The sequence below is a fragment of the Oncorhynchus nerka genome, linkage group LG25 (assembly GCF_034236695.1).
Source record: "Oncorhynchus nerka isolate Pitt River linkage group LG25, Oner_Uvic_2.0, whole genome shotgun sequence".
Taxonomy (NCBI): Eukaryota; Metazoa; Chordata; class Actinopteri; order Salmoniformes; family Salmonidae; genus Oncorhynchus; species Oncorhynchus nerka.
In genome coordinates, this window is record NC_088420.1 from 2,735,969 (window position 1) to 2,761,833 (window position 25,865).

The following is a 25,865-nucleotide window of genomic DNA, read 5'->3' on the forward strand; positions in this document are numbered from 1 at the left end:
AGCTGGTATCCCATCAGCTTCCTGCTACTGTGCTCCGTCAGCCAGGCACAATACAAACCAACACTGCAATCATCTTCGTCGTGTTGTGTGTCACAGATGTATTAATGAGCTGACAGAGAAACCTCAAGGTTAAAGGACTCTTTCCTACATTGAAGACTGTAGTGTGGATGACATTCAGGCCCTTTAGTAAGACATTCATGTAATTTATTGTGGAAAAGTTAAATACTCTTGGAAATGTCATGAGTACAGTAAACACAGTCACGAATGAGTCAACAGACATACTGCTGGCAGTAAGTGGACGTTGTATGAACAAATACTACCAAACAAAATCCAAAGGACCAATAGGAGCACTGTCCTGCTAAGCACTGGGATACTTCTCTTAAAGACCAAAGGACCAATCGGAGCACTGTCCTGCTAGAGGGATACTTATCTTAAAGACCAAAGGACCAATAGGAGCACTGTCCTGCTAGAGGGATACTTATCTTAAAGACCAAAGGACCAATAGGAGCGCTGTCCTGCTACAGGGATACTTCTCTTAAAGACCAAATGACCAATAGAGCGCTGTCCTGCTAAGGGATACTTCTCTAAAAGACCAAAGGACCAATAGGAGCACTGTCCTGCTAAAGGGATACTTATCTTAAAGACCAAATGACCAATAGGAGCACTGCCCTGCTAGAGGGGATACTTCTCCTAAAGACCAAAGGACCAATAGGAGCACTGTCCTGCTAAAGGATAGTTATCTAAAGAGGATACACTGCCCTGCTAGAGGATAGTTTCTCTAAAGACCAAAGGACCAATAGGAGCGCTGTCCTGCTAGAGGGATAGTTCTCCTAAAGACCAAAGGACCAATAGGAGCGCTGTCCTGCTAGAGGGATAGTTCTCCTAAAGACCAATAGGAGCGCTGTCCTGCTAGAGGGATACTTCTCCTAAAGACCAAAGGACCAATAGGAGCGCTGTCCTGCTAGAGGGATACTTCTCCTAAAGACCAAAGGACCAATAGGAGCACTGCCCTGCTAGAGGGATAGTTCTCCTAAAGACCAAAGGACCAATAGGAGCGCTGCCCTGCTAGAGGGATAGTTCTCTTAAAGACCGAAGGACCAATAGGAGCACTGCCCTGCTAGAGGGATAGTTCTCCTAACCATCACATTTCAAGGTTGGACTGTAGGGGACATTACCTTTTGGTCCTTTCTTTATCATCAATATAAATGAATTTGGTAAAAGCTGACAGGAATCCCTGTGACAATAGTGTTTATTCATACATTATAGTCTCTCAGGAGCTATATGTGGCCTTGTTTGTAAGGCCTTGTGTGTGCGTACATGCGTGTCTTTAGGGCCTATGTGTATGAACAAGTGTGCTTCAAACCTATGACAGCCCCAGTGTGTCAACTGACCACATAGAGAACGTGACAGTCAGAGATAGGGACACACAGACAGACAACAGGACTGTTGTTAGATGAGGATAGCTAGGATACGGTTCATCAGAAAACAGCGATGTGATGAGTCACCCAGGGCTGTTGCCCAGCAACCCCCTTCAGAGGTGGAGGCTGTTCAATTATCTCTTCCAGACAGAACGGAGAGCGCTGCCCAGACCAGACAGAGGAGAGGGGGGATAAGGGGAGGAGATGGGGGGAGGAGGAGAGGCGATGGATATGATTGGACTTAATACACAACAACAACACACACGCATGAAATCGCTTTGCAAAACCAAATCCCTCCCTATTCCTTAAAGCTTCCTTCCCTTCCTTGAGGGCTCCTGGAGACAACGATGCTTTAGTTACACTGGTACCTGACAGTCATCTGGGATCCTCGACTGGATCAGGTGGTTGGGACTTGGGAGGAAGGTCATTGCTGATTTTGAGATGTTGTTGATTATTGTTCCAACAATATTTATTGTCAATGTTTGCTCATTTTCTATCAGGCCATTTAAATATATTGCCTAAATGATACTGGAAAATTCATTTGAAATATGAATCATGAGTAAAGCTTTGGGAAAGAGGAAAACAGCTTGGTTTGTTGTCACATAGCGCCGTCTTGTGGTCAGAAATGCACATAGCATCATCAAAGACCGTCCCGTATAAAGATAGGCAGAAACTGCTTCTCCAATAGAAATCCCCGATCACACTTCTAGGCGAAGTCATGGTGATGTTGGCTAGCTAAGAGTCTAACGGTTGTCTCGTGTTGAACTAAGGATCTGCAGGGTGTCAAATCAAAGACCCTCCTTCCAAATTAAGTTATTTTGGACGAAAATGTAAACGTGTCAGTTGTTCATTTTCACAAGTTTGGAGTAATAACATGTTCAACTAATTAAGACATTGGCTCGAGTCTAGGTTGTGCCTATAGATTTAATGAAAATTAACAACTACGGAAGAATTTGTCACTTCTCTCATTGACAAACCCCAAACCCTGTCCTGATTGGTCTGAAGCGGATGTTGTGTTTGAATCAGATGGAGTAGAGATAAGAGTGACAGGAACTGGAAGTGAGAGAAGCAATGTGGTCGTGGAATCTAGTAAATCCGAGCCGAGTTATGAGTCTTTTTTTTTTGGTCGGAGTAAAGGGTTTTGGATCGATGTGTTGGGTTTTGACATTTTGAACATTGAGATATTAAATAAATGATAGAATCAAAGGTGAAAGTGAAGGGTTCTCTGTAGAAGGACAGATAGCTGTGGAATGTGTTGGGGGGACGGGAGCAGAGCACCGTGTTGATACAGGGGAGACAGATGGACATCTGGGGATTAGGTGAAGGAGGTGGATTAGGTGAGGAGGTGAGGACAGAGATGTGTTGATACAGAGATGGGGAGACATATGGACATCTGTGGATTAGGTGAAGGGGTTGAGGTGAGGAGGAGAGGACAGATGTGTTGATACATGGGAGACAGATGGACATCTGGGGATCAGGTGAAGGAGGGGTTGAGGTGAGGACAGAGATGTGTTGATACAGGGGAGACAGATGGACATCTGTGGATTAGGTGAAGGAGGAGTTGAGGTGAGGACAGAGATGTGTTGATACATGGGGAGACAGATGGACATCTGGGGATTAGGTGAAGGAGGGGTTGAGGTCAGGAGGAGAGGACAGAGATGTGTTGATACAGGGGAGACAGATGGACATCTGGGGATCAGGTGAAGGAGGGGTTGAGGTGAGGACAGAGATGTGTTGATACATGGGGAGACAGATGGACATCTGTGGATTAGGTGAAGGAGGGGTTGAGGTCAGGAGGTGAGGACAGAGATGTGTTGATACATGGGGAGACAGATGGACATCTGTGGATCAGGTGAAGGAGGTGAGGAGGTGAGGACAGAGATGTGTTGATACAGGGGAGACAGATGGACATCTGTGGATTAGGTGAAGGAGGTGAGGAGGTGAGGACAGAGATGTGTTGATACATGGGGAGACAGATGGACATCTGTGGATTAGGTGAAGGAGGTGAGGAGGTGAGGAGGTGAGGACAGAGATGTGTTGATACAGGGGAGACAGATGGACATCTGTGGATTAGGTGAAGGAGGGGTTGAGGTGAGGAGGTGAGGACAGAGATGTGTTGATACAGGGGAGACAGATGGACATCTGGGGATTAGGTGAAGGAGGTGAGGAGGTGAGGAGGTGAGGACAGAGATGTGTTGATACAGGGGAGACAGATGGACATCTGTGGATTAGGTGAAGGAGGGGTTGAGGTGAGGAGGAGAGGACAGAGATGTGTTGATACATGGGGAGACAGATGGACATCTGTGGATTAGGTGAAGGAGGTGAGGACAGAGATGTGTTGATACAGGGGAGACAGATGGACATCTGTGGATTAGGTGAAGGAGGGGTTGAGGTCAGGAGGAGAGGACAGAGATGTGTTGATACAGGGGAGACACATGGACATCTGGGGATCAGGTGAAGGAGGGGTTGAGGTGAGGACAGAGATGTGTTGATACAGGGGAGACGGATGGACATCTGTGGATTAGGTGAAGGAGGGGTTGAGGTCAGGAGAGGACAGAGATGTGTTGATACAGGGGAGACAGATGGACATCTGTGGATTAGGTGAAGGAGGGGTTGAGCTGAGGAGGAGAGGACAGAGATGTGTTGATACAGGGGAGACAGATTGACATCTGTGGATCAGGTGAAGGAGGGGTTGAGGTGAGGACAGAGATGTGTTGATACAGGGGAGACAGATGGACATCTGTGGATTAGGTGAAGGAGGGGTTGAGGTGAGGAGGTGAGGACAGAGATGTGTTGATACATGGGGAGACAGATGGACATCTGGGGATCAGGTGAAGGAGGTGAGGACAGAGATGTGTTGATACAGGGGAGACATATGGACATCTGTGGATTAGGTGAAGGAGGGGTTGAGGTGAGGAGGTGAGGACAGAGATGTGTTGATACATGGGGAGACAGATGGACATCTGTGGATTAGGTGAAGGAGGGGTTGAGGTGAGGAGGTGAGGACAGAGATGTGTTGATACAGGGGAGACAGATGGACATCTGTGGATTAGGTGAAGGAGGGGTTGAGGTCAGGAGGTCAGGACAGAGATGTGTTGATACAGGGGAGACAGATGGACATCTGGGGATCAGGTGAAGGAGGGGTTGAGGTGAGGACAGCGATGTGTTATTAAGTCTCATAATACCCATTGTCATGTGGTTATGAAGTCTTATAATGCCTATTGTCGTGTGGTTATGAAGTCTTATAATACCAGATACCCATTGTCATGGGTTGTACAAATGGGGAATAGTAGGCAGCTGGGAGTGGTTAGAGGAATACATGGGTTGTACAAATGGGGAATAGTAGGCAGCTGGGAGTGGTTAGAGGAATACATTGTAACAGAACATAGCAATCATTACATTATTACATCGAGTTCTACTGTAAGATAGACTTGGGTAAATCTCTCACCGCAGTAGAGCGGGATGCAATATGGAAAAACATCAGCAGAATCCAACTGTGTGAGGTTTAGAATTATTCAAATTAAGTTCTTACATAAGGGCTTTATATAAAACCTCACTTGTTGAAAAAATCAAAGCTTTTTCAAATTTTGGCATGGCTGAGGTGAGGTTGGTAAACTAAATGCATCTGTTCTGGAAATGTCCGGCTGTCAAAAGGATTTTGGACAGAAGTAGTTGATATCGTGGCTGGAATCGTGAACGTATGTATTCCACTTTGTCCTGTAGTGTGTTTACGAGGAAGTAGGGTGGATAGTGTGTTTACGAGGAAGTAGGGTGGATAGTGTGTTTACGAGGAAGTAAACACACAGACAATATCCGACCTAGAGCCACGCGCCATTGCACTGTTCGGTCAAACGAACATTACTTATGAATTGGAAACAGTGTAAACCTCAGTGCTTCAGCATGGACATTGGGTTAAGGGAATTCGTGTATTTATTGAGTACGGAAAGAGCCACATCAGTCCTGCAGGTCTAGAGGGTCTCTGGGACACTATAAAAGTTAAATATAGTTAGTTACATTTTTAAAAATGAATTCATTTGTATATCAAAGAGCCTAATATATTAATGGTCTGTATTTGTTTGTGAACTGTACCCCCCAGGCTTGACTCCTGCCTGGTCACACATGATGCCTGGCTTGCTGTGGCAGGGCTCGCTGGGTGTCCTGCGTTTCCAGGCGACCCCCCCCCCCTCTCTATTCTTTATTGTTATGTCGTCATTATGTTGTTATTGTCTTTCTAAATGTAAAATAAAGTATAAAATGGACAAACTATAAGAATCTGGTAGCAGCAGATGTGTGTTGGTGTAGTAGATGGGGCACTTACTCCCAAGCCTGAAGTGTCCCTCTTGCTTCGCCTCATTAGCTAGCTTTTGAGGTGGAGCGATCGGATAGACACTTGAGGGGGGCAGTTGTGTTTGTGAGGCAGAGGCCTCGAGTTCACGCCAGGAGGAAGTGGTACTCGCTAAGCGAGCAGCTCAATATTAAATAGGTGTTCTCATAATTGTGTACTCCGTGTATATAGAAATTGTGTCAGACCGATGCCCGACGGTAAGGGAGAGAACAGACTGTTGGTATCAGACCTCTGCCCCCCTCCAAATGAATATTTTTGTTTTCTTACCCTGTACAGTAGGTGGCGTGAATACACCCGTAGGTTGTATTCCGCCATTAAACCTCAAAGAATGAGAAGGACGAGAAGAAGCGAGAGGGTTTAATCTGTCCACGATTAGCAGACCACCTGCCTTCGGGACACGTACGAACACTGTTAGGGCGGAGACAAGATTACCTCGCCATTACATACAGTATCTCTGCTCTTCCGCCATTTCTCACGCCACATCCGGTTGTGCAGCAGCCATTTTGTCTGTTCATGCAAGTCCACCCCTCACGGTCAAGAACTGCGTTCCCCCTTCAAAAATAACCTGAAATATTGTATTTTTTTTTTTGTATATTATGTGGCACTTATACGGATTTAAAATTACAAGTTCGAAGATGCCTTTCTCTTCGAAATAAATAGCGTATTTTTTTAGTTGTGTGCGCGAATAATTAAGGTTATGTCGTGCGAGGAAAGCTACTTAGCCATCAGACGCTATCTGACTGATGAGCGGGAGCCGTACGCACCGGGGACCCATGGCAATACTAAAAGAAAGATACGTAAAGCAGCCGCTTGCTATGTCGTGCGGAATGGCACACTGTACTACCAGAGAAGGCAGAAGGGCCTGGATGAATTCACCGAGTTGGAAGTGGTGTTGCAGGCAGGACGGAGGAAGGAACTTATCGACGAGTCACACATTGTCACCGGAGAAGAGCACCTCAACCAGCATCACACATGGGAATCAATTTCTCAGAAGTATTGGTGGAGAGGTAAATATAATTTTACAGCTAAATTATTTAGCAACACTTTTTTGTTTTGTTTATTGGGCCAAAAGAACACGCGTAAAAGAAAGCACCAGCTGGTATATTTCCTTCGCAGTTTGTTTGCCATATGGCTAGCCAGGTCAATCAATGCATCGTACGCTTAAAGGAGCAATATGCAGCAATCATTCCGCCATTTCTTGGTTGCAAAAATCTAATAGTCCGCCTAATTTCAGTTTGTGACAAAACAAAGTCATTCTACAGACAATCATTGTACCATCTAAACAGCTGTGAATAATTTGTATTTTCAGATATTAAATATTGTATTTTCAGCTATTTGAAGCTGGTGTACCAAACCAAATGTAAAAGACAGCAACAACTAAACGGGAAGCATAGAAATTGTAGACAGAACAGATACACCACCGCTTCTTAGACTGACTTTCAATGAGAATGACATATCTTTAAGCTTAATTTCTATGTGAATTTAGTGGGTTACCCAAAAGTTAAATATTGCAGTTTTAAGTTATGTGCAGGTTGTTTAGGCGGGTTTAGGGTTGTGCCCTTTATCCACGCAATATTTCACTAGAGCCCAGTACCAGGCATGGATTTTAAGCCTTACCCTTACCTATGCCCGCAACGTTCAGGCCCACAGTTTCTAAACCCAGAGGTGCAACATCATGAGACTTCTGTGAATGCTTGCCGAACAGGCCAAGTCAATAAGCGAAGTTAAAAATTCTTCCTTTTTTAGGTGTTCGTTTCTCAATCTTAATGCACAACCTAGATTAGAGCCAATGTCTTAAGTAGTTGAACATGTTACTCCAACCTCGTGAAAATCACACGTTTTAATATTCTTTAAAAAATAACAACTTCATATCGAAGGATTTGATTTGACGGCCTGAACATATACAGTTAGGCGAGAAACGACCTTTGAACCCGATGACATGTTTTTACAGTTTACATTTTAGTCATTTAACAGGCACTCTTGTCCAGAGCTACTTACAGGAGCAATTAGGGTTAAGTGCCTTGCTCAAGGGCTCATCGACAGATTTTTCTTCACCTGGTCTGCTCGGGATTCGAACCGCAACCTTTCGGTTTCTGGCCCACCACTCTAAATCCGGTAGGCTACCTGCCGCATGAGGTTTGATAGCCAACGCTGCTATGACATCGACTAGAAGTGTGATCAGGGATTGAAGCAGTTATAGTAAAGTAGTTTTGTGAAACAATGCTAACTAGCGTTACCCATAGACTTGAAGTTATTGCGCTATCTGCTAGCATACTAGACTCCGAAACACTTTTTTATGTATCCACTAGTTCATCGGACGCTGAGGAAGTAGATAAAGGGTCTCATTGCCAAAATCCTGAAGTATCAAACTTTCTAAAAACAGAGCATGATGTTCTATAATCTGTATTTGAACTGTATTGAAACTAAAACAGTCAAACTGTCATTTGGAAATTTTGCACAGAGTTCAGTTTTTAGAGTTGTTGCATTTTCTCCCTGGTCCCTAACTTTTTCTCCCCGGTCCCTAAACGTCTTTGCTCCGCAAAAACAAAGTATCGTTAACAGATAACTAGATTGACGCATCCATTCTATCGATTTATGACATTCTGGTGAGGTTCTCTGTTATCTCTACTTTTTTTTGCGGGAGCAAAGACATTCTTAGGTTTTATTTATTCTTCTAGGGCAGCATAAGACAGAAGAGAAGCTGCACGTATCTAATTATAGACAAGTTGACTAACAAATAGGCCAACATTTTTACTCGAAAATTAAAAAAAAAAAATCATTGCGCCGTCTGGCTGTAGTCTACGGCGCATTCTCTATATTAGCGGGTAAGGTGCAGGTGATTTCAACTTTATCACATCTAGATGGGCGGACAGGTCATTACACAGGTTGTTATATGGGTTATTACACAGGGTAATTATATGGGTTATTACACAGGTTATGTGGGTAATTATATGGGTTATTACACGGGCTATTATATGGGTTATTACACGGGCTATTATATGGGTTATTACACGGGCTATATGGGTTATTACGCGGTTTATTACACGGGTTATTACACGGTTTATTACACGGGTTATTACACAGGCTATTATATGGGTTATTACACGGGCTATTATATGGGTTATTACACGGTTTATTACACGGGTTATTACACTGGTTATTATGTGGGTTATTACACGGTTTATTACACGGGTTATTACACAGGCTATTATGTGGGTTATTACACGGGCCATTACGCGGGTTATTATACGGGTTATTAGCAATTGTGGGTGAACAAACAGCTGACCAGCACACCACTGGTTCCCTTGTCAACACACCACTGGGTCCCCTGTCAACACACCACTGGGTCCCCTGTCAACACACCACTGGTTCCCCTGTCAACACACCACTGGTTCCCCTGTCAACACACCACTGGTTCCCTTGTCAACACACCACTGGTTCCCTTGTCAACACACCACTGGTTCCCTTGTCAACACACCACTGGTTCCCTTGTCAACACACCACTGGTTCCCTTGTCAACACACCACTGGTTCCCTACACACCACTGGTTCCCTTGTCAACACACCACTGGTTCCCTTGTCAACACACCACTGTTTCCCTACACACCACTGGTTCCCTTGACAACACACCACTGGTTCCCTACACACCACTGGTTCCCTTGTCAACACACCACTGGTTCCCTTGTCAACACACCACTGGTTCCCTTGTCAACACACCACTGGTTCCCTTGACAACACACCACTGGTTCCCTACACACCACTGGTTCCCTTGTCAACACACCACTGGTTCCCTTGTCAACACACCACTGGTTCCCTTGTCAACACACCACTGGTTCCCTTATCAACACACCACTGGTTCCCTACACACCACTGGTTCCCTTGTCAACACACCACTGGTTCCCTTGTCAACACACCACTGGTTCCCTTGTCAACACACCACTGGTTCCCTTGTCAACACACCACTGGTTCCCTTGTCAACACACCACTGGTTCCCTTGTCAACACACCACTGGTTCCCTTGTCAACACACCACTGGTTCCCTTGTCAACACACCACTGGTTCCCTTGTCAACACACCACTGGTTCCCTTATCAACACACCACTGGTTCCCTTGTCAACACACCACTGTTTCCCTACACACCACTGGTTCCCTTGACAACACACCACTGGTTCCCTACACACCACTGGTTCCCTTATCAACACACCACTGGTTCCCTTATCAACACACCACTGGTTCCCTTATCAACACACCACTGGTTCCCTTATCAACACACCACTGGTTCCCTTATCAACACACCACTGGTTCCCTACACACCACTGGTTCCCTTATCAACACACCACTGGTTCCCTTATCAACACACCACTGGTTCCCTTATCAACACACCACTGGTTCCCTTATCAACACACCACTGGTTCCCTACACACCACTGGTTCCCTTATCAACACACCACTGGTTCCATACACACCACTGGTTCCCTTATCAACACACCACTGGTTCCCTACACACCACTGGTTCCCTTATCAACACACCACTGGTTCCCTTATCAACACACCACTGGTACGCTTATCAACACACCACTGGTTCCCTACACACCACTGGTTCCCTTATCAACACACCACTGGTTCCCTTATCAACACACCACTGGTTCCCTTGTCAACACACCACTGGTTCCCTTATCAACACACCACTGGTTCCCTACACACCACTGGTTCCCTTGTCAACACACCACTGGTTCCCTTGTCAACACACCACTGGTTCCCTTGTCAACACACCACTGGTTCCCTTGTCAACACACCACTGGTTCCCTTATCAACACACCACTGGTTCCATACACACCTCTGGTTCCCTTATCAACACACCACTGGTTCCCTTATCAACACACCACTGGTTCCCTACACACCACTGGTTCCCTTATCAACACACCACTGGTTCCCTTATCAACACACCACTGGTTCCCTTGTCAACACACCACTGGTTCCCTTGTCAACACACCACTGGTTCCCTTATCAACACACCACTGGTTCCCTTATCAACACACCACTGGTTCCCTTATCAACACACCACTGGTTCCCTTATCAACACACCACTGGTTCCCTTATCAACACACCACTGGTTCCCTTATCAACACACCACTGGTTCCCTTATCAACACACCACTGGTTCCCTTATCAACACACCACTGGTTCCCTTATCAACACACCACTGGTTCCCTTATCAACACACCACTGGTTCCCTTATCAACACACCACTGGTTCCCTACACACCACTGGTTCCCTACACACCACTGGTTCCCTACACACCACTGGTTCCCTACACACCACTGGTTCCCTTATCAACACACCACTGGTTCCCTTTTCAACACACCACTGGTTCCCTTATCAACACACCACTGGGTCCCTACACACCACTGGTTCCCTACACACCACTGGTTCCCTTATCAACACACCACTGGTTCCCTACACACCACTGGTTCCCTACACACCACTGGTTCCCTTGTCAACACACCACTGGTTCCCTACACACCACTGGTTCCCTTATCAACACACCACTGGTTCCCTACACACCACTGGTTCCCTTATCAACACACCACTGGTTCCCTACACACCACTGGTTCCCTTATCAACACACCACTGGTTCCCTACACACCACTGGTTCCCTACACACCACTGGTTCCCTACACACCACTGGTTCCCTACACACCACTGGTTCCCTTATCAACACACCACTGGTTCCCTACACACCACTGGTTCCCTTATCAACACACCACTGGTTCCCTTGTCAACACACCACTGGTTCCCTACACACCACTGGTTCCCTTGTCAACACACCACTGGTTCCCTACACACCACTGGTTCCCTTGTCAACACACCACTGGTTCCCTTGTCAACACACCACTGGTTCCCTACACACCACTGGTTCCCTACACACCACTGGTTCCCTTGTCAACACACCACTGGTTCCCTACACACCACTGGTTCCCTACACACCACTGGTTCCCTTGTCAACACACCACTGGTTCCCTACACACCACTGGTTCCCTACACACCACTGGTTCCCTACACACCACTGGTTCCCTTATCAACACACCACTGGTTCCCTACACACCACTGGTTCCCAACACACCACTGGTTCCCTTGTCTACACACCACTGGTTCCCTACACACCACTGGTTCCCTACACACCACTGGTTCCCTACACACCACTGGTTCCCAACACACCACTGGTTCCCTTATCAACACACCACTGGTTCCCTACACACCACTGGTTCCCTACACACCACTGGTTCCCTTGTCAACACACCACTGGTTCCCTACACACCACTGGTTCCCTACACACCACTGGTTCCCTACACACCACTGGTTCCCTTATCAACACACCACTGGTTCCCTTATCAACACACCACTGGTTCCCTTATCAACACACCACTGGTTCCCTACACACCACTGGTTCCCTTGTCAACACACCACTGGTTCCCTACACACCACTGGTTCCCTTATCAACACACCACTGGTTCCCTACACACCACTGGTTCCCTACACACCACTGGTTCCCTTATCAACACACCACTGGTTCCCTACACACCACTGGTTCCCTACACACCACTGGTTCCCTACACACCACTGGTTCCCTTATCAACACACCACTGGTTCCCTACACACCACTGGTTCCCTACACACCACTGGTTCCCTTATCAACACACCACTGGTTCCCTACACACCACTGGTTCCCTTGTCAACACACCACTGGTTCCCTACACACCACTGGTTCCCTACACACCACTGGTTCCCTACACACCACTGGTTCCCTTATCAACACACCACTGGTTCCCTTATCAACACACCACTGGTTCCCTAGTCAACACACCACTGGTTCCCTACACACCACTGGTTCCCTACACACCACTGGTTCCCTACACACCACTGGTTCCCTTATCAACACACCACTGGTTCCCTACACACCACTGGTTCCCAACACACCACTGGTTCCCTTGTCAACACACCACTGGTTCCCTACACACCACTGGTTCCCTACACACCACTGGTTCCCAACACACCACTGGTTCCCTTATCAACACACCACTGGTTCCCTACACACCACTGGTTCCCTACACACCACTGGTTCCCTTGTCAACACACCACTGGTTCCCTACACACCACTGGTTCCCTACACACCACTGGTTCCCTACACACCACTGGTTCCCTTATCAACACACCACTGGTTCCCTTATCAACACACCACTGGTTCCCTACACACCACTGGTTCCCTTATCAACACACCACTGGTTCCCTTATCAACACACCACTGGTTCCCTTATGCCCATATGCACATGTTTCAAAAACAAAATGTCTACTTTTCGTTGATGTGTTGAGAGTACTGCTGCACCATAATGATGAAGGCAATACATCCAGAGTACTGCTGCACCATAATGATGAAGGCAATACATCCAGAGTACTGCTGCACCATAATGATGAAGGCAATACATCCAGAGTACTGCTGCACCATAATGATGAAGGCAATACATCCAGAGTACTGCTGCACCATAATGATGAAGGCAATACATCCAGAGTACTGCTGCACCATAATGATGAAGGCAATACATCCAGCTACTGAAACCATTCGGTGTGTGTATAAGCATACTGTCGATACATCAACGTGATTAACCCCGTGTCTTCCCAGGGATCCTGAAGCAGGTGAAAGACTACATGAGACAGTGTAGGCAGTGCCAGAACAGACAGGACCGGAGGGGGCTATCGGAGGACCGGAGGGGATCCAGACTGGTGGGCCGACCAGGGAGACCAAGGAGGGTCACAACCCCAGCCAGTGACGATGATGAGGTGGAGGAGGAAGAAGAGGAGGAGGAGGAGATGGACTTGGTGACTTCCATTCATCACAAGACCAAGAGCTCCAGGACTGTGGCTAAACACGAACTGGTCTTTGTCAGTGAAACTATACTGTCTAGTGTTGTCTTAGGTCTCTCTGTCTAGTGTTGTCTTAGGTCTCTCTCTCTCTGTCTAGTGTTGTCTTAGGTCTCTCTCTCTGTCTAGTGTTGTCTTAGGTCTCTCTCTCTCTGTCTAGTGTTGTCTTAGGTCTCTCTCTCTCTGTCTAGTGTTGTCTTAGGTCTCTCTCTCTCTCTGTCTAGTGTTGTCTTAGGTCTCTCTCTCTCTGTCTAGTGTTGTCTTAGGTCTCTCTCTCTCTCTGTCTAGTGTTGTCTTAGGTCTCTCTCTCTGTCTAGTGTTGTCTTAGGTCTCTCTCTCTCTGTCTAGTGTTGTCTTAGGTCTCTCTCTCTCTGTCTAGTGTTGTCTTAGGTCTCTCTCTCTCTGTCTAGTGTTGTCTTAGGTCTCTCTGTCTAGTGTTGTCTTAGGTCTCTCTGTCTAGTGTTGTCTTAGGTCTCTCTGTCTGTCTAGTGTTGTCTTAGGTCTCTCTCTCTGTCTAGTGTTGTCTTAGGTCTCTCTCTCTGTCTAGTGTTGTCTTAGGTCTCTCTCTCTCTCTAGTCTAGTCTTCTCTCTCTCTGTCTAGTGTTGTCTTAGGTCTCTCTCTCTCTAGTGTTGTCTTAGTCTAGTGTTGTCTTAGGTCTCTCTCTCTCTGTCTAGTGTTGTCTTAGGTCTCTCTCTCTCTCTGTCTAGTGTTGTCTTAGGTCTCTCTCTCTCTCTGTCTAGTGTTGTCTTAGGTCTCTCTCTGTCTAGTGTTGTCTTAGGTCTCTCTCTCTGTCTAGTGTTGTCTTAGGTCTCTCTCTCTCTCTCTGTCTAGTGTTGTCTTAGGTCTCTCTCTCTCTGTCTAGTGTTGTCTTAGGTCTCTCTCTGTCTAGTGTTGTCTTAGGTCTCTCTCTCTGTCTAGTGTTGTCTTAGGTCTCTCTCTGTCTAGTGTTGTCTTAGGTCTCTCTCTCTCTCTGTCTAGTGTTGTCTTAGGTCTCTCTCTCTCTGTCTAGTGTTGTCTTAGGTCTCTCTCTCTCTCTGTCTAGTGTTGTCTTAGGTCTCTCTCTCTAGTGTTGTCTTAGGTCTCTCTCTCTGTCTAGTGTTGTCTTAGGTCTCTCTCTCTCTGTCTAGTGTTGTCTTAGGTCTCTCTCTCTGTCTAGTGTTGTCTTAGGTCTCTCTCTCTCTGTCTTGTCTTTAGTCTCTCTCTCTCTCTGTCTAGTGTTGTCTTAGGTCTCTCTCTGTCTAGTGTTGTCTTAGGTCTCTCTCTCTGTCTAGTGTTGTCTTAGGTCTCTCTCTCTCTGTCTAGTGTTGTCTTAGGTCTCTCTCTCTGTCTGTCTAGTGTTGTCTTAGGTCTCTCTCTCTGTCTAGTGTTGTCTTAGTCTCTCTCTCTCTGTCTAGTGTTGTCTTAGGTCTCTCTCTCTCTGTCTAGTGTTGTCTTAGGTCTCTCTCTCTCTGTCTAGTGTTGTCTTAGGTCTCTCTCTCTCTGTCTAGTGTTGTCTTAGGTCTCTCTCTCTCTGTCTAGTGTTGTCTTAGGTCTCTCTCTCTGTCTAGTGTTGTCTTAGGTCTCTCTCTCTGTCTAGTGTTGTCTTAGGTCTCTCTGTCTAGTGTTGTCTTAGGTCTCTCTCTCTCTGTCTAGTGTTGTCTTAGGTCTCTCTCTCTGTCTAGTGTTGTCTTAGGTCTCTCTCTCTCTCTCTGTCTAGTGTTGTCTTAGGTCTCTCTCTCTGTCTAGTGTTGTCTTAGGTCTCTCTCTCTCTCTCTCTCTGTCTAGTGTTGTCTTAGGTCTCTCTCTCTCTCTCTGTCTAGTGTTGTCTTAGGTCTCTCTCTCTGTCTAGTCTAGTGTCTGTGTTGTCTTAGGTCTCTCTCTCTCTGTCTAGGTCTTAGGTCTCTCTCTCTCTGTCTAGTGTTGTCTTAGGTCTCTCTCTCTCTCTCTCTGTCTAGTGTTGTCTTAGGTCTCTCTCTCTGTCTAGTGTTGTCTTAGGTCTCTCTCTCTCTGTCTAGTGTTGTCTTAGGTCTCTCTCTCTCTGTCTAGTGTTGTCTTAGGTCTCTCTCTCTCTCTGTCTAGTGTTGTCTTAGGTCTCTCTCTCTCTGTCTAGTGTTGTCTTAGGTCTCTCTCTCTGTCTAGTGTTGTCTTAGGTCTCTCTCTCTCTAGTGTTGTCTTAGGTCTCTCTCTCTCTGTCTAGTGTTGTCTTAGGTCTCTCTCTCTGTCTAGTGTTGTCTCTCTCTCTGTCTAGTGTTGTCTTAGGTCTCTCTCTCTCTGTCTAGTGTTGTCTTAGGTCTCTCTCTCTCTGTCTAGTGTTGTCTTAGGTCTCTTGTCTAGGTTGTCTTAGGTCTCTCTGTCTAGTGTTGTCTTAGGTCTCTCTCTCTGTCTAGTGTTGTCTTAGGTCTCTCTCTCTGTCTAGTGTTGTCTTAGGTCTCTCTCTCTGTCTAGTGTTGTCTTAGGTCTCTCTCTCTGTCTAGTGTTGTCTTAGGTCTCTCTCTCTGTCTAGTGTTGTCTTAGGTCTCTCTCTCTCTCTCTGTCTAGTGTTGTCTTAGGTCTCTCTCTCTGTCTAGTGTTGTCTTAGGTCTCTCTCTCTCTCTGTCTAGTGTTGTCTTAGGTCTCTCTCTCTCTCTCTGTCTAGTGTTGTCTTAGGTCTCTCTCTCTCTCTGTCTGTCTAGTGTTGTCTTAGGTCTCTCTCTCTCTGTCTAGTGTTGTCTTGTTGTCTTAGGTCTCTCTCTCTCTGTCTAGTGTTGTCTTAGGTCTCTCTCTCTCTGTCTAGTCTAGTGTTGTCTTAGGTCTCTCTCTCTCTGTCTAGTGTTGTCTTAGGTCTCTCTCTCTGTCTAGTGTTGTCTTAGGTCTCTCTCTCTCTCTCTGTCTAGTGTTGTCTTAGGTCTCTCTCTCTCTGTCTAGTGTTGTCTTAGGTCTCTCTCTCTCTGTCTAGTGTTGTCTTAGGTCTCTCTCTCTGTCTAGTGTTGTCTTAGGTCTCTCTCTCTCTCTGTCTAGTGTTGTCTTAGGTCTCTCTCTCTCTGTCTAGTGTTGTCTTAGGTCTCTCTCTCTCTGTCTAGTGTTGTCTTAGGTCTCTCTCTGTCTAGTGTTGTCTTAGGTCTCTCTCTCTCTCTGTCTAGTGTTGTCTTAGGTCTCTCTCTCTCTGTCTAGTGTTGTCTTAGGTCTCTCTCTCTCTGTCTAGTGTTGTCTTAGGTCTCTCTCTCTCTGTCTAGGTCTCTCTCTCTCTGTCTAGTGTTGTCTTAGGTCTCTCTCTCTCTGTCTAGTGTTGTCTTAGGTCTCTCTCTCTCTGTCTAGTGTTGTCTTAGGTCTCTCTCTCTCTGTCTAGTGTTGTCTTAGGTCTCTCTCTCTCTCTCTGTCTAGTGTTGTCTTAGGTCTCTCTCTCTGTCTAGTGTTGTCTTAGGTCTCTCTCTCTCTCTCTGTCTAGTGTTGTCTTAGGTCTCTCTCTCTGTCTAGTGTTGTCTTAGGTCTCTCTCTCTCTGTCTAGTGTTGTCTTAGGTCTCTCTCTCTCTCTCTCTGTCTAGTGTTGTCTTAGGTCTCTCTCTCTCTCTGTCTAGTGTTGTCTTAGGTCTCTCTCTCTCTCTCTCTCTGTCTAGTGTTGTCTTAGGTCTCTCTCTCTCTGTCTAGTGTTGTCTTAGGTCTCTCTCTCTGTCTAGTGTTGTCTTAGGTCTCTCTCTCTGTCTAGTGTTGTCTTAGGTCTCTCTCTCTGTCTAGTGTTGTCTTAGGTCTCTCTCTCTCTGTCTAGTGTTGTCTTAGGTCTCTCTCTCTCTGTCTAGTGTGTTGTCTTAGGTCTCTCTCTCTCTCTGTCTAGTGTTGTCTTAGGTCTCTCTCTCTGTCTAGTGTTGTCTTAGGTCTCTCTCTGTCTAGTGTTGTCTTAGGTCTCTCTCTCTCTCTCTGTCTAGTGTTGTCTTAGGTCTCTCTCTCTCTCTCTGTCTAGTGTTGTCTTAGGTCTCTCTCTCTCTCTGTCTAGTGTTGTCTTAGGTCTCTCTCTGTCTAGTGTTGTCTTAGGTCTCTCTCTCTCTGTCTAGTGTTGTCTTAGGTCTCTCTCTCTCTGTCTAGTGTTGTCTTAGTGTTGTCTCTCTGTCTCTTAGGTCTCTCTCTCTGTCTAGTGTTGTCTTAGGTCTCTCTCTCTCTCTGTCTAGTGTTGTCTTAGGTCTCTCTCTCTCTGTCTAGTGTTGTCTTAGGTCTCTCTCTCTCTCTGTCTAGTGTTGTCTTAGGTCTCTCTCTCTCTCTGTCTAGTGTTGTCTTAGGTCTCTCTCTCTCTCTGTCTAGTGTTGTCTTAGGTCTCTCTCTCTGTCTAGTGTTGTCTTAGGTCTCTTAGGTCTCTCTCTGTCTAGTGTTGTCTTAGGTCTCTCTCTCTCTCTCTTAGTCTAGTGTTGTCTTAGGTCTCTCTCTCTGTCTAGTGTTGTCTTAGGTCTCTCTCTCTCTGTCTAGTGTTGTCTTAGGTCTCTCTGTCTAGTGTTGTCTTAGGTCTCTCTCTCTCTGTCTAGTGTTGTCTTAGGTCTCTCTCTCTCTCTGTCTAGTGTTGTCTTAGGTCTCTCTCTCTCTGTCTAGTGTTGTCTTAGGTCTCTCTCTCTCTCTCTGTCTAGTGTTGTCTTAGGTCTCTCTCTCTCTCTCTGTCTAGTGTTGTCTTAGGTCTCTCTCTCTCTCTGTCTAGTGTTGTCTTAGGTCTCTCTCTCTCTCTCTGTCTAGTGTTGTCTTCTCTCTCTCTCTGTCTCTTAGGTCTCTCTCTCTCTCTGTCTAGTGTTGTCTTAGGTCTCTCTCTCTCTCTGTCTAGTGTTGTCTTAGGTCTCTCTCTCTCTCTCTCTGTCTAGTGTTGTCTTAGGTCTCTCTCTCTCTCTCTGTCTAGTGTTGTCTTAGGTCTCTCTCTCTCTCTCTAGTGTTGTCTTAGGTCTCTCTCTCTCTCTGTCTAGTGTTGTCTTAGGTCTCTCTCTCTCTCTCTCTGTCTAGTGTTGTCTTAGGTCTCTCTCTGTCTAGTGTTGTCTTAGGTCTCTCTCTCTGTCTAGTGTTGTCTTAGGTCTCTCTCTCTCTGTCTAGTGTTGTCTTAGGTCTCTCTCTCTCTGTCTAGTGTTGTCTTAGGTCTCTCTGTCTAGTGTTGTCTTGTTGTCTTAGGTCTCTCTCTCTCTCTGTCTAGTGTTGTCTTAGGTCTCTCTCTCTCTCTGTCTAGTGTTGTCTTAGGTCTCTCTCTCTCTCTGTCTAGTGTTGTCTTAGGTCTCTCTCTCTCTCTCTGTCTAGTGTTGTCTTAGGTCTCTCTCTCTGTCTAGTGTTGTCTTAGGTCTCTCTCTCTCTGTCTAGTGTTGTCTTAGGTCTCTCTCTCTCTGTCTCTAGTGTTGTCTTAGGTCTCTCTCTCTCTCTCTGTCTAGTGTTGTCTTAGGTCTCTCTCTCTCTCTCTCTGTCTAGTGTTGTCTTAGGTCTCTCTCTCTCTCTCTGTCTAGTGTTGTCTTAGGTCTCTCTCTCTCTCTCTGTCTAGTGTTGTCTTAGGTCTCTCTCTCTCTCTCTGTCTAGTGTTGTCTTAGGTCTCTCTCTCTCTCTCTGTCTAGTGTTGTCTTAGGTCTCTCTCTCTCTCTCTGTCTAGTGTTGTCTTAGGTCTCTCTCTCTCTGTCTAGTGTTGTCTTAGGTCTCTCTCTCTCTCTCTGTCTAGTGTTGTCTTAGGTCTCTCTCTCTCTCTCTGTCTAGTGTTGTCTTAGGTCTCTCTCTCTCTCTGTCTAGTGTTGTCTTAGTCTAGTGTCTTAGGTCTCTCTCTCTCTGTCTAGTGTTGTCTTCTCTGTCTAGTGTTGTCTCTAGGTCTCTCTCTCTCTGTCTAGTGTTGTCTTCTGGTCTCTCTCTCTCTCTGTCTAGTGTTGTCTTAGGTCTCTCTCTCTCTCTGTCTAGTGTTGTCTTAGGTCTCTCTCTCTCTCTGTCTAGTGTTGTCTTAGGTCTCTCTCTCTCTCTCTCTCTCTCTGTCTAGTGTTGTCTTAGGTCTCTCTCTCTCTGTCTGTCTAGTGTTGTCTTCTGTCTAGTGTTGTCTTAGGTCTCTCTCTCTCTGTCTAGTGTTGTCTTAGGTCTCTCTCTCTCTCTGTCTAGTGTTGTCTTAGGTATCTCTCTCTCTGTCTAGTGTTGTCTTAGGTATCTCTCTCTCTGTCTAGTGTTGTCTTAGGTCTCTCTCTCTCTGTCTAGTGTTGTCTTAGGTCTCTCTCTCTCTGTCTAGTGTTGTCTTAGGTCTCTCTCTGTCTAGTGTTGTCTTAGGTCTCTCTCTCTCTCTCTGTCTAGTGTTGTCTTGTGTCTAGTGTTGTCTTAGGTCTCTCTCTCTGTCTAGTGTTGTCTTAGGTCTCTCTCTCTCTCTCTGTCTAGTGTTGTCTTAGGTCTCTCTCTCTCTCTCTGTCTAGTGTTGTCTTAGGTCTCTCTCTCTGTCTGTCTAGTGTTGTCTTAGGTCTCTCTCTCTCTGTCTAGTGTTGTCTTAGGTCTCTCTCTCTCTCTCTCTGTCTAGTGTTGTCTTAGGTCTCTCTCTCTCTCTCTGTCTAGTGTTGTCTTAGGTCTCTCTCTCTCTCTCTGTCTAGTGTTGTCTTAGGTCTCTCTCTCTCTGTCTAGTGTTGTCTTAGGTCTCTCTCTCTCTGTCTAGTGTTGTCTTAGGTCTCTCTCTCTCTGTCTAGTGTTGTCTTAGGTCTCTCTCTCTCTCTGTCTAGGTTGTCTTAGGTCTCTCTCTCTCTGTCTAGTGTTGTCTTAGGTCTCTCTCTCTCTCTCTCTCTCTCTCTCTGTCTAGTGTTGTCTTAGGTCTCTCTCTCTGTCTAGTGTTGTCTTAGGTCTCTCTCTCTCTCTGTCTAGTGTTGTCTTAGGTCTCTCTCTCTGTCTAGTGTTGTCTTAGGTCTCTCTCTCTGTCTAGTGTTGTCTTAGTCTCTGTCTCTGTCTAGTGTTGTCTTAGGTCTCTCTCTCTGTCTAGTGTTGTCTTAGGTCTCTCTCTCTCTCTCTGTCTAGTGTTGTCTTAGGTCTCTCTCTCTCTCTCTGTCTAGTGTTGTCTTAGGTCTCTCTCTCTCTGTCTAGTGTTGTCTTAGGTCTCTCTCTCTCTCTGTCTAGTGTTGTCTTAGGTCTCTCTCTCTCTGTCTAGTGTTGTCTTAGGTCTCTCTCTCTCTCTCTGTCTAGTCTAGTGTTGTCTTCTAGGTCTCTCTCTCTCTCTGTCTAGTGTTGTCTTAGGTCTCTCTCTCTCTGTCTAGTGTTGTCTTAGGTCTCTCTCTCTCTGTCTAGTGTTGTCTTAGGTCTCTCTCTCTCTCTGTCTAGTGTTGTCTTAGGTCTCTCTCTCTGTCTAGTGTTGTCTTAGGTCTCTCTCTCTCTGTCTAGTGTTGTCTTAGGTCTCTGTCTAGTGTGTTGTCTTAGGTCTCTCTCTCTCTGTCTAGTGTTGTCTTAGGTCTCTCTCTCTCTGTCTAGTGTTGTCTTAGGTCTCTCTCTCTCTGTCTAGTGTTGTCTTAGGTCTCTCTCTCTCTGTCTAGTGTTGTCTTAGGTCTCTCTCTCTCTGTCTAGTGTTGTCTTAGGTCTCTCTCTCTCTGTCTAGTGTTGTCTTAGGTCTCTCTCTCTGTCTAGTGTTGTCTTAGGTCTCTCTCTCTCTGTCTAGTGTTGTCTTAGGTCTCTCTCTCTCTCTGTCTAGTGTTGTCTTAGGTCTCTCTCTCTCTGTCTAGTGTTGTCTTAGGTCTCTCTCTCTCTCTGTCTAGTGTTGTCTTAGGTCTCTCTCTCTCTCTCTGTCTAGTGTTGTCTTAGGTCTCTCTCTCTCTCTCTGTCTAGTGTTGTCTTAGGTCTCTCTCTCTCTGTCTAGTGTTGTCTTAGGTCTCTCTCTCTCTCTGTCTAGTGTTGTCTTAGGTCTCTCTCTCTCTGTCTAGTGTTGTCTTAGGTCTCTCTCTCTCTGTCTAGTGTTGTCTTAGGTCTCTCTCTCTCTGTCTCTCTGTCTAGTGTTGTCTTAGGTCTCTCTCTCTCTCTGTCTAGTGTTGTCTTAGGTCTCTCTCTCTCTCTGTGTTGTCTAGTGTTGTCTTAGGTCTCTCTCTCTCTCTGTCTAGTGTTGTCTTAGGTCTCTCTCTCTCTCTGTCTAGTGTTGTCTTAGGTCTCTCTCTCTCTCTGTCTAGTGTTGTCTTAGGTCTCTCTCTCTCTCTGTCTAGTGTTGTCTTAGGTCTCTCTGTCTAGTGTTGTCTTAGGTCTCTCTCTCTGTCTAGTGTTGTCTTAGGTCTCTCTCTCTCTGTCTAGTGTTGTCTTAGGTCTCTCTCTCTCTGTCTAGTGTTGTCTTAGGTCTCTCTCTGTCTAGTGTTGTCTCTCTGTCTAGTGTTGTCTTAGGTCTCTCTCTCTCTCTGTCTAGTGTTGTCTTAGGTCTCTCTCTCTCTCTCTGTCTAGTGTTGTCTTAGGTCTCTCTCTCTCTCTGTCTAGTGTTGTCTTAGGTCTCTCTCTCTCTCTGTCTAGTGTTGTCTTAGGTCTCTCTCTCTCTCTCTAGTCTTAGTGTTGTCTTGTTGTCTTAGGTCTCTCTCTCTCTCTGTCTAGTGTTGTCTTAGGTCTCTCTCTCTCTCTGTCTAGTGTTGTCTTAGGTCTCTCTCTCTCTCTGTCTAGTGTTGTCTTAGTCTCTGTTGTCTCCTCTCTCTGTCTAGTGTTGTCTTAGGTCTCTCTCTCTCTCTCTGTCTAGTGTTGTCTTAGGTCTCTCTCTCTGTCTAGTGTTGTCTTAGGTCTCTCTCTCTCTCTGTCTAGTGTTGTCTTAGGTCTCTCTCTCTCTCTGTCTAGTGTTGTCTTAGGTCTCTCTCTCTGTCTAGTGTTGTCTTAGGTCTCTCTCTCTCTGTCTAGTGTTGTCTTAGGTCTCTCTCTCTCTGTCTAGTGTTGTCTTAGGTCTCTCTCTCTCTGTCTAGTGTTGTCTTAGGTCTCTCTCTCTCTCTCTCTGTCTAGTGTTGTCTTAGGTCTCTCTCTCTCTCTGTCTAGTGTTGTCTTAGGTCTCTCTCTCTCTGTCTAGTGTTGTCTTAGGTCTCTCTCTCTAGTGTTGTCTCTCTCTGTCTAGTGTTGTCTTAGGTCTCTCTCTCTCTCTCTGTCTAGTGTTGTCTTAGGTCTCTCTCTCTGTCTAGTGTTGTCTTAGGTCTCTCTCTCTCTGTCTAGTGTTGTCTTAGGTCTCTCTCTGTCTAGTGTTGTCTTAGGTCTCTCTCTCTCTAGTGTTGTCTTAGGTCTCTCTCTCTCTGTCTAGTGTTGTCTTAGGTCTCTCTCTCTCTGTCTAGTGTTGTCTTAGGTCTCTCTCTCTCTCTGTCTAGTGTTGTCTTAGGTCTCTCTCTCTCTCTGTCTAGTGTTGTCTTAGGTCTCTCTCTCTCTCTCTGTCTAGTGTTGTCTTAGGTCTCTCTCTCTCTCTCTGTCTAGTGTTGTCTTAGGTCTCTCTCTCTCTCTGTCTAGTGTTGTCTTAGGTCTCTCTCTCTCTCTGTGTCTAGTGTTGTCTTAGGTCTCTCTCTCTCTCTCTCTGTCTAGTGTTGTCTTAGGTCTCTCTCTCTCTCTGTTGTCTAGTGTTGTCTTAGGTCTCTCTCTCTAGTGTTGTCTTAGGTCTCTCTCTCTCTGTCTAGTGTTGTCTTAGGTCTCTCTCTCTCTCTCTGTCTAGTGTTGTCTTAGGTCTCTCTCTCTCTCTGTCTAGTGTTGTCTTAGGTCTCTCTCTCTCTGTCTAGTGTTGTCTTAGGTCTCTCTCTCTCTCTGTCTAGTGTTGTCTTAGGTCTCTCTCTGTTGTCTGTCTAGTGTTGTCTTAGGTCTCTCTCTCTCTCTGTCTAGTGTTGTCTTAGGTCTCTCTCTCTCTCTCTGTCTAGTGTTGTCTTAGGTCTCTCTCTCTCTCTGTCTAGTGTTGTCTTAGGTCTCTCTCTCTCTCTCTGTCTAGTGTTGTCTTAGGTCTCTCTCTCTCTGTCTAGTGTTGTCTTAGGTCTCTCTCTCTCTGTCTAGTGTTGTCTTAGGTCTCTCTCTCTCTGTCTAGTGTTGTCTTAGGTCTCTCTCTCTCTAGTGTTGTCTTAGTGTTGTCTTAGTCTAGTGTTGTCTCTCTCTCTCTCTCTGTCTAGTGTTGTCTTAGGTCTCTCTCTCTCTGTCTAGTGTTGTCTTAGGTCTCTCTCTCTCTCTGTCTAGTGTTGTCTTAGGTCTCTCTCTCTGTCTAGTGTTGTCTTAGGTCTCTCTCTCTCTGTCTAGTGTTGTCTTAGGTCTCTCTCTCTGTCTAGTGTTGTCTTAGGTCTCTCTCTCTCTCTCTGTCTAGTGTTGTCTTAGGTCTCTCTCTCTCTGTCTAGTGTTGTCTTAGGTCTCTCTCTCTCTGTCTAGTGTTGTCTTAGGTCTCTCTCTCTCTCTCTGTCTAGTGTTGTCTTAGGTCTCTCTCTCTGTCTAGTGTTGTCTTAGGTCTCTCTCTCTCTGTCTAGTGTTGTCTTAGGTCTCTCTCTCTGTCTCTGTCTAGTGTTGTCTTAGGTCTCTCTCTCTCTGTCTAGTGTTGTCTTAGGTCTCTCTCTCTGTCTAGTGTTGTCTTAGGTCTCTCTCTCTCTGTCTAGTGTTGTCTTAGGTCTCTCTCTCTCTGTCTAGTGTTGTCTTAGGTCTCTCTCTCTCTCTGTCTGTCTAGTGTTGTCTTAGGTCTCTCTCTCTCTCTCTGTCTAGTGTTGTCTTAGGTCTCTCTCTCTCTCTGTCTAGTGTTGTCTTAGGTCTGTCTAGTGTTCTCTGTCTAGTGTTGTCTTAGGTCTCTCTCTCTCTCTGTCTAGTGTTGTCTTAGGTCTCTCTAGTGTTGTCTCTCTCTGTCTAGTGTTGTCTTAGGTCTCTCTCTCTCTGTCTAGTGTTGTCTTAGTGTTGTCTTCTAGTGTTGTCTCTCTCTCTCTCTGTCTAGTGTTGTCTTAGGTCTCTCTCTCTCTCTCTGTCTAGTGTTGTCTTAGGTCTCTCTCTCTCTGTCTAGTGTTGTCTTAGGTCTCTCTGTCTAGTGTTGTCTTAGGTCTCTCTCTCTCTCTCTGTCTAGTGTTGTCTTAGGTCTCTCTCTCTCTCTGTCTAGTGTTGTCTTAGGTCTCTCTCTCTCTCTCTGTCTAGTGTTGTCTTAGGTCTCTCTCTCTCTCTGTCTAGTGTTGTCTTAGGTCTCTCTCTCTCTCTGTCTAGTGTTGTCTTAGGTCTCTCTCTCTGTCTAGTGTTGTCTTAGGTGTCTCTCTCTCTCTCTCTCTGTCTAGTGTTGTCTTAGGTCTCTCTCTCTCTGTCTAGTGTTGTCTTAGGTCTCTCTCTCTCTGTCTAGTGTTGTCTTAGGTCTCTCTCTCTCTGTCTAGTGTTGTCTTAGGTCTCTCTCTCTCTCTCTGTCTAGTGTTGTCTTAGGTCTCTCTCTCTCTCTCTGTCTAGTGTTGTCTTAGGTCTCTCTCTCTCTCTGTCTAGTGTTGTCTTAGGTCTCTCTCTCTCTGTCTAGTGTTGTCTTAGGTCTCTCTCTCTCTGTCTAGTGTTGTCTTAGGTCTCTCTCTCTCTCTCTGTCTAGTGTTGTCTTAGGTCTCTCTCTCTCTCTGTCTAGTGTTGTCTTAGGTCTCTCTCTCTCTGTCTAGTGTTGTCTTAGGTCTCTCTCTCTCTCTGTCTAGTGTTGTCTTAGGTCTCTTAGGTCTCTCTCTCTGTCTAGTGTTGTCTTAGGTCTCTCTCTCTCTCTGTCTAGTGTTGTCTTAGGTCTCTCTCTCTCTCTGTCTAGTGTTGTCTTAGGTCTCTCTCTCTCTGTCTAGTGTTGTCTTAGGTCTCTCTCTCTCTCTGTCTAGTGTTGTCTTAGGTCTCTCTCTCTCTCTGTCTAGTGTTGTCTTAGGTCTCTCTCTCTCTCTGTCTAGTGTTGTCTTAGGTCTCTCTCTCTCTGTCTAGTGTTGTCTTAGGTCTCTCTCTCTCTCTCTCTGTCTAGTGTTGTCTTAGGTCTCTCTCTCTCTCTGTCTAGTGTTGTCTTAGGTCTCTCTCTCTCTGTCTAGTGTTGTCTTCGGTCTCCCAGGTGGACGGTAGTCATGACTCCCTGTGTTTTCTATCCAGGTGGACAGTAAGGGAGTGGTGAAGCAGTACCTTCCCAGACACGGTCAGACGATGCTGGACAAGCTGAACCAGCAGCGCCTCAACAACCAGTTCTGTGACATCACGCTGCTGATCGAGGGGGAGGAGCACAGGGCCCACAAGGCTGTGCTGGCCGCCTGCAGCGACTACTTTAATGAGCTGTTTATAGAGAAGGGAGCTGTGTCCAGTCACGAAGCGGTGGTCGACCTCTCAGGTGAGACGTGGAGAAGGTGAGGACGTCT

General features: G+C 46.1%; 1 protein-coding gene across 1 annotated transcript in view; it reads left to right on the forward strand.

Moving 5' to 3' along the window:
* Positions 1-6,360: 6,360 nt before the first annotated feature.
* Positions 6,361-25,865, forward strand: part of zbtb11 (zinc finger and BTB domain containing 11) — a 47,054-nt gene continuing 27,549 nt past the window's right edge. Inside the window, 3 exon segments of the mRNA XM_065009475.1 lie at positions 6,361-6,770; positions 13,438-13,697; positions 25,606-25,837. Of these exon segments, the coding sequence (XP_064865547.1) occupies positions 6,461-6,770; positions 13,438-13,697; positions 25,606-25,837 (802 nt within the window). The 5' untranslated portion in view covers positions 6,361-6,460.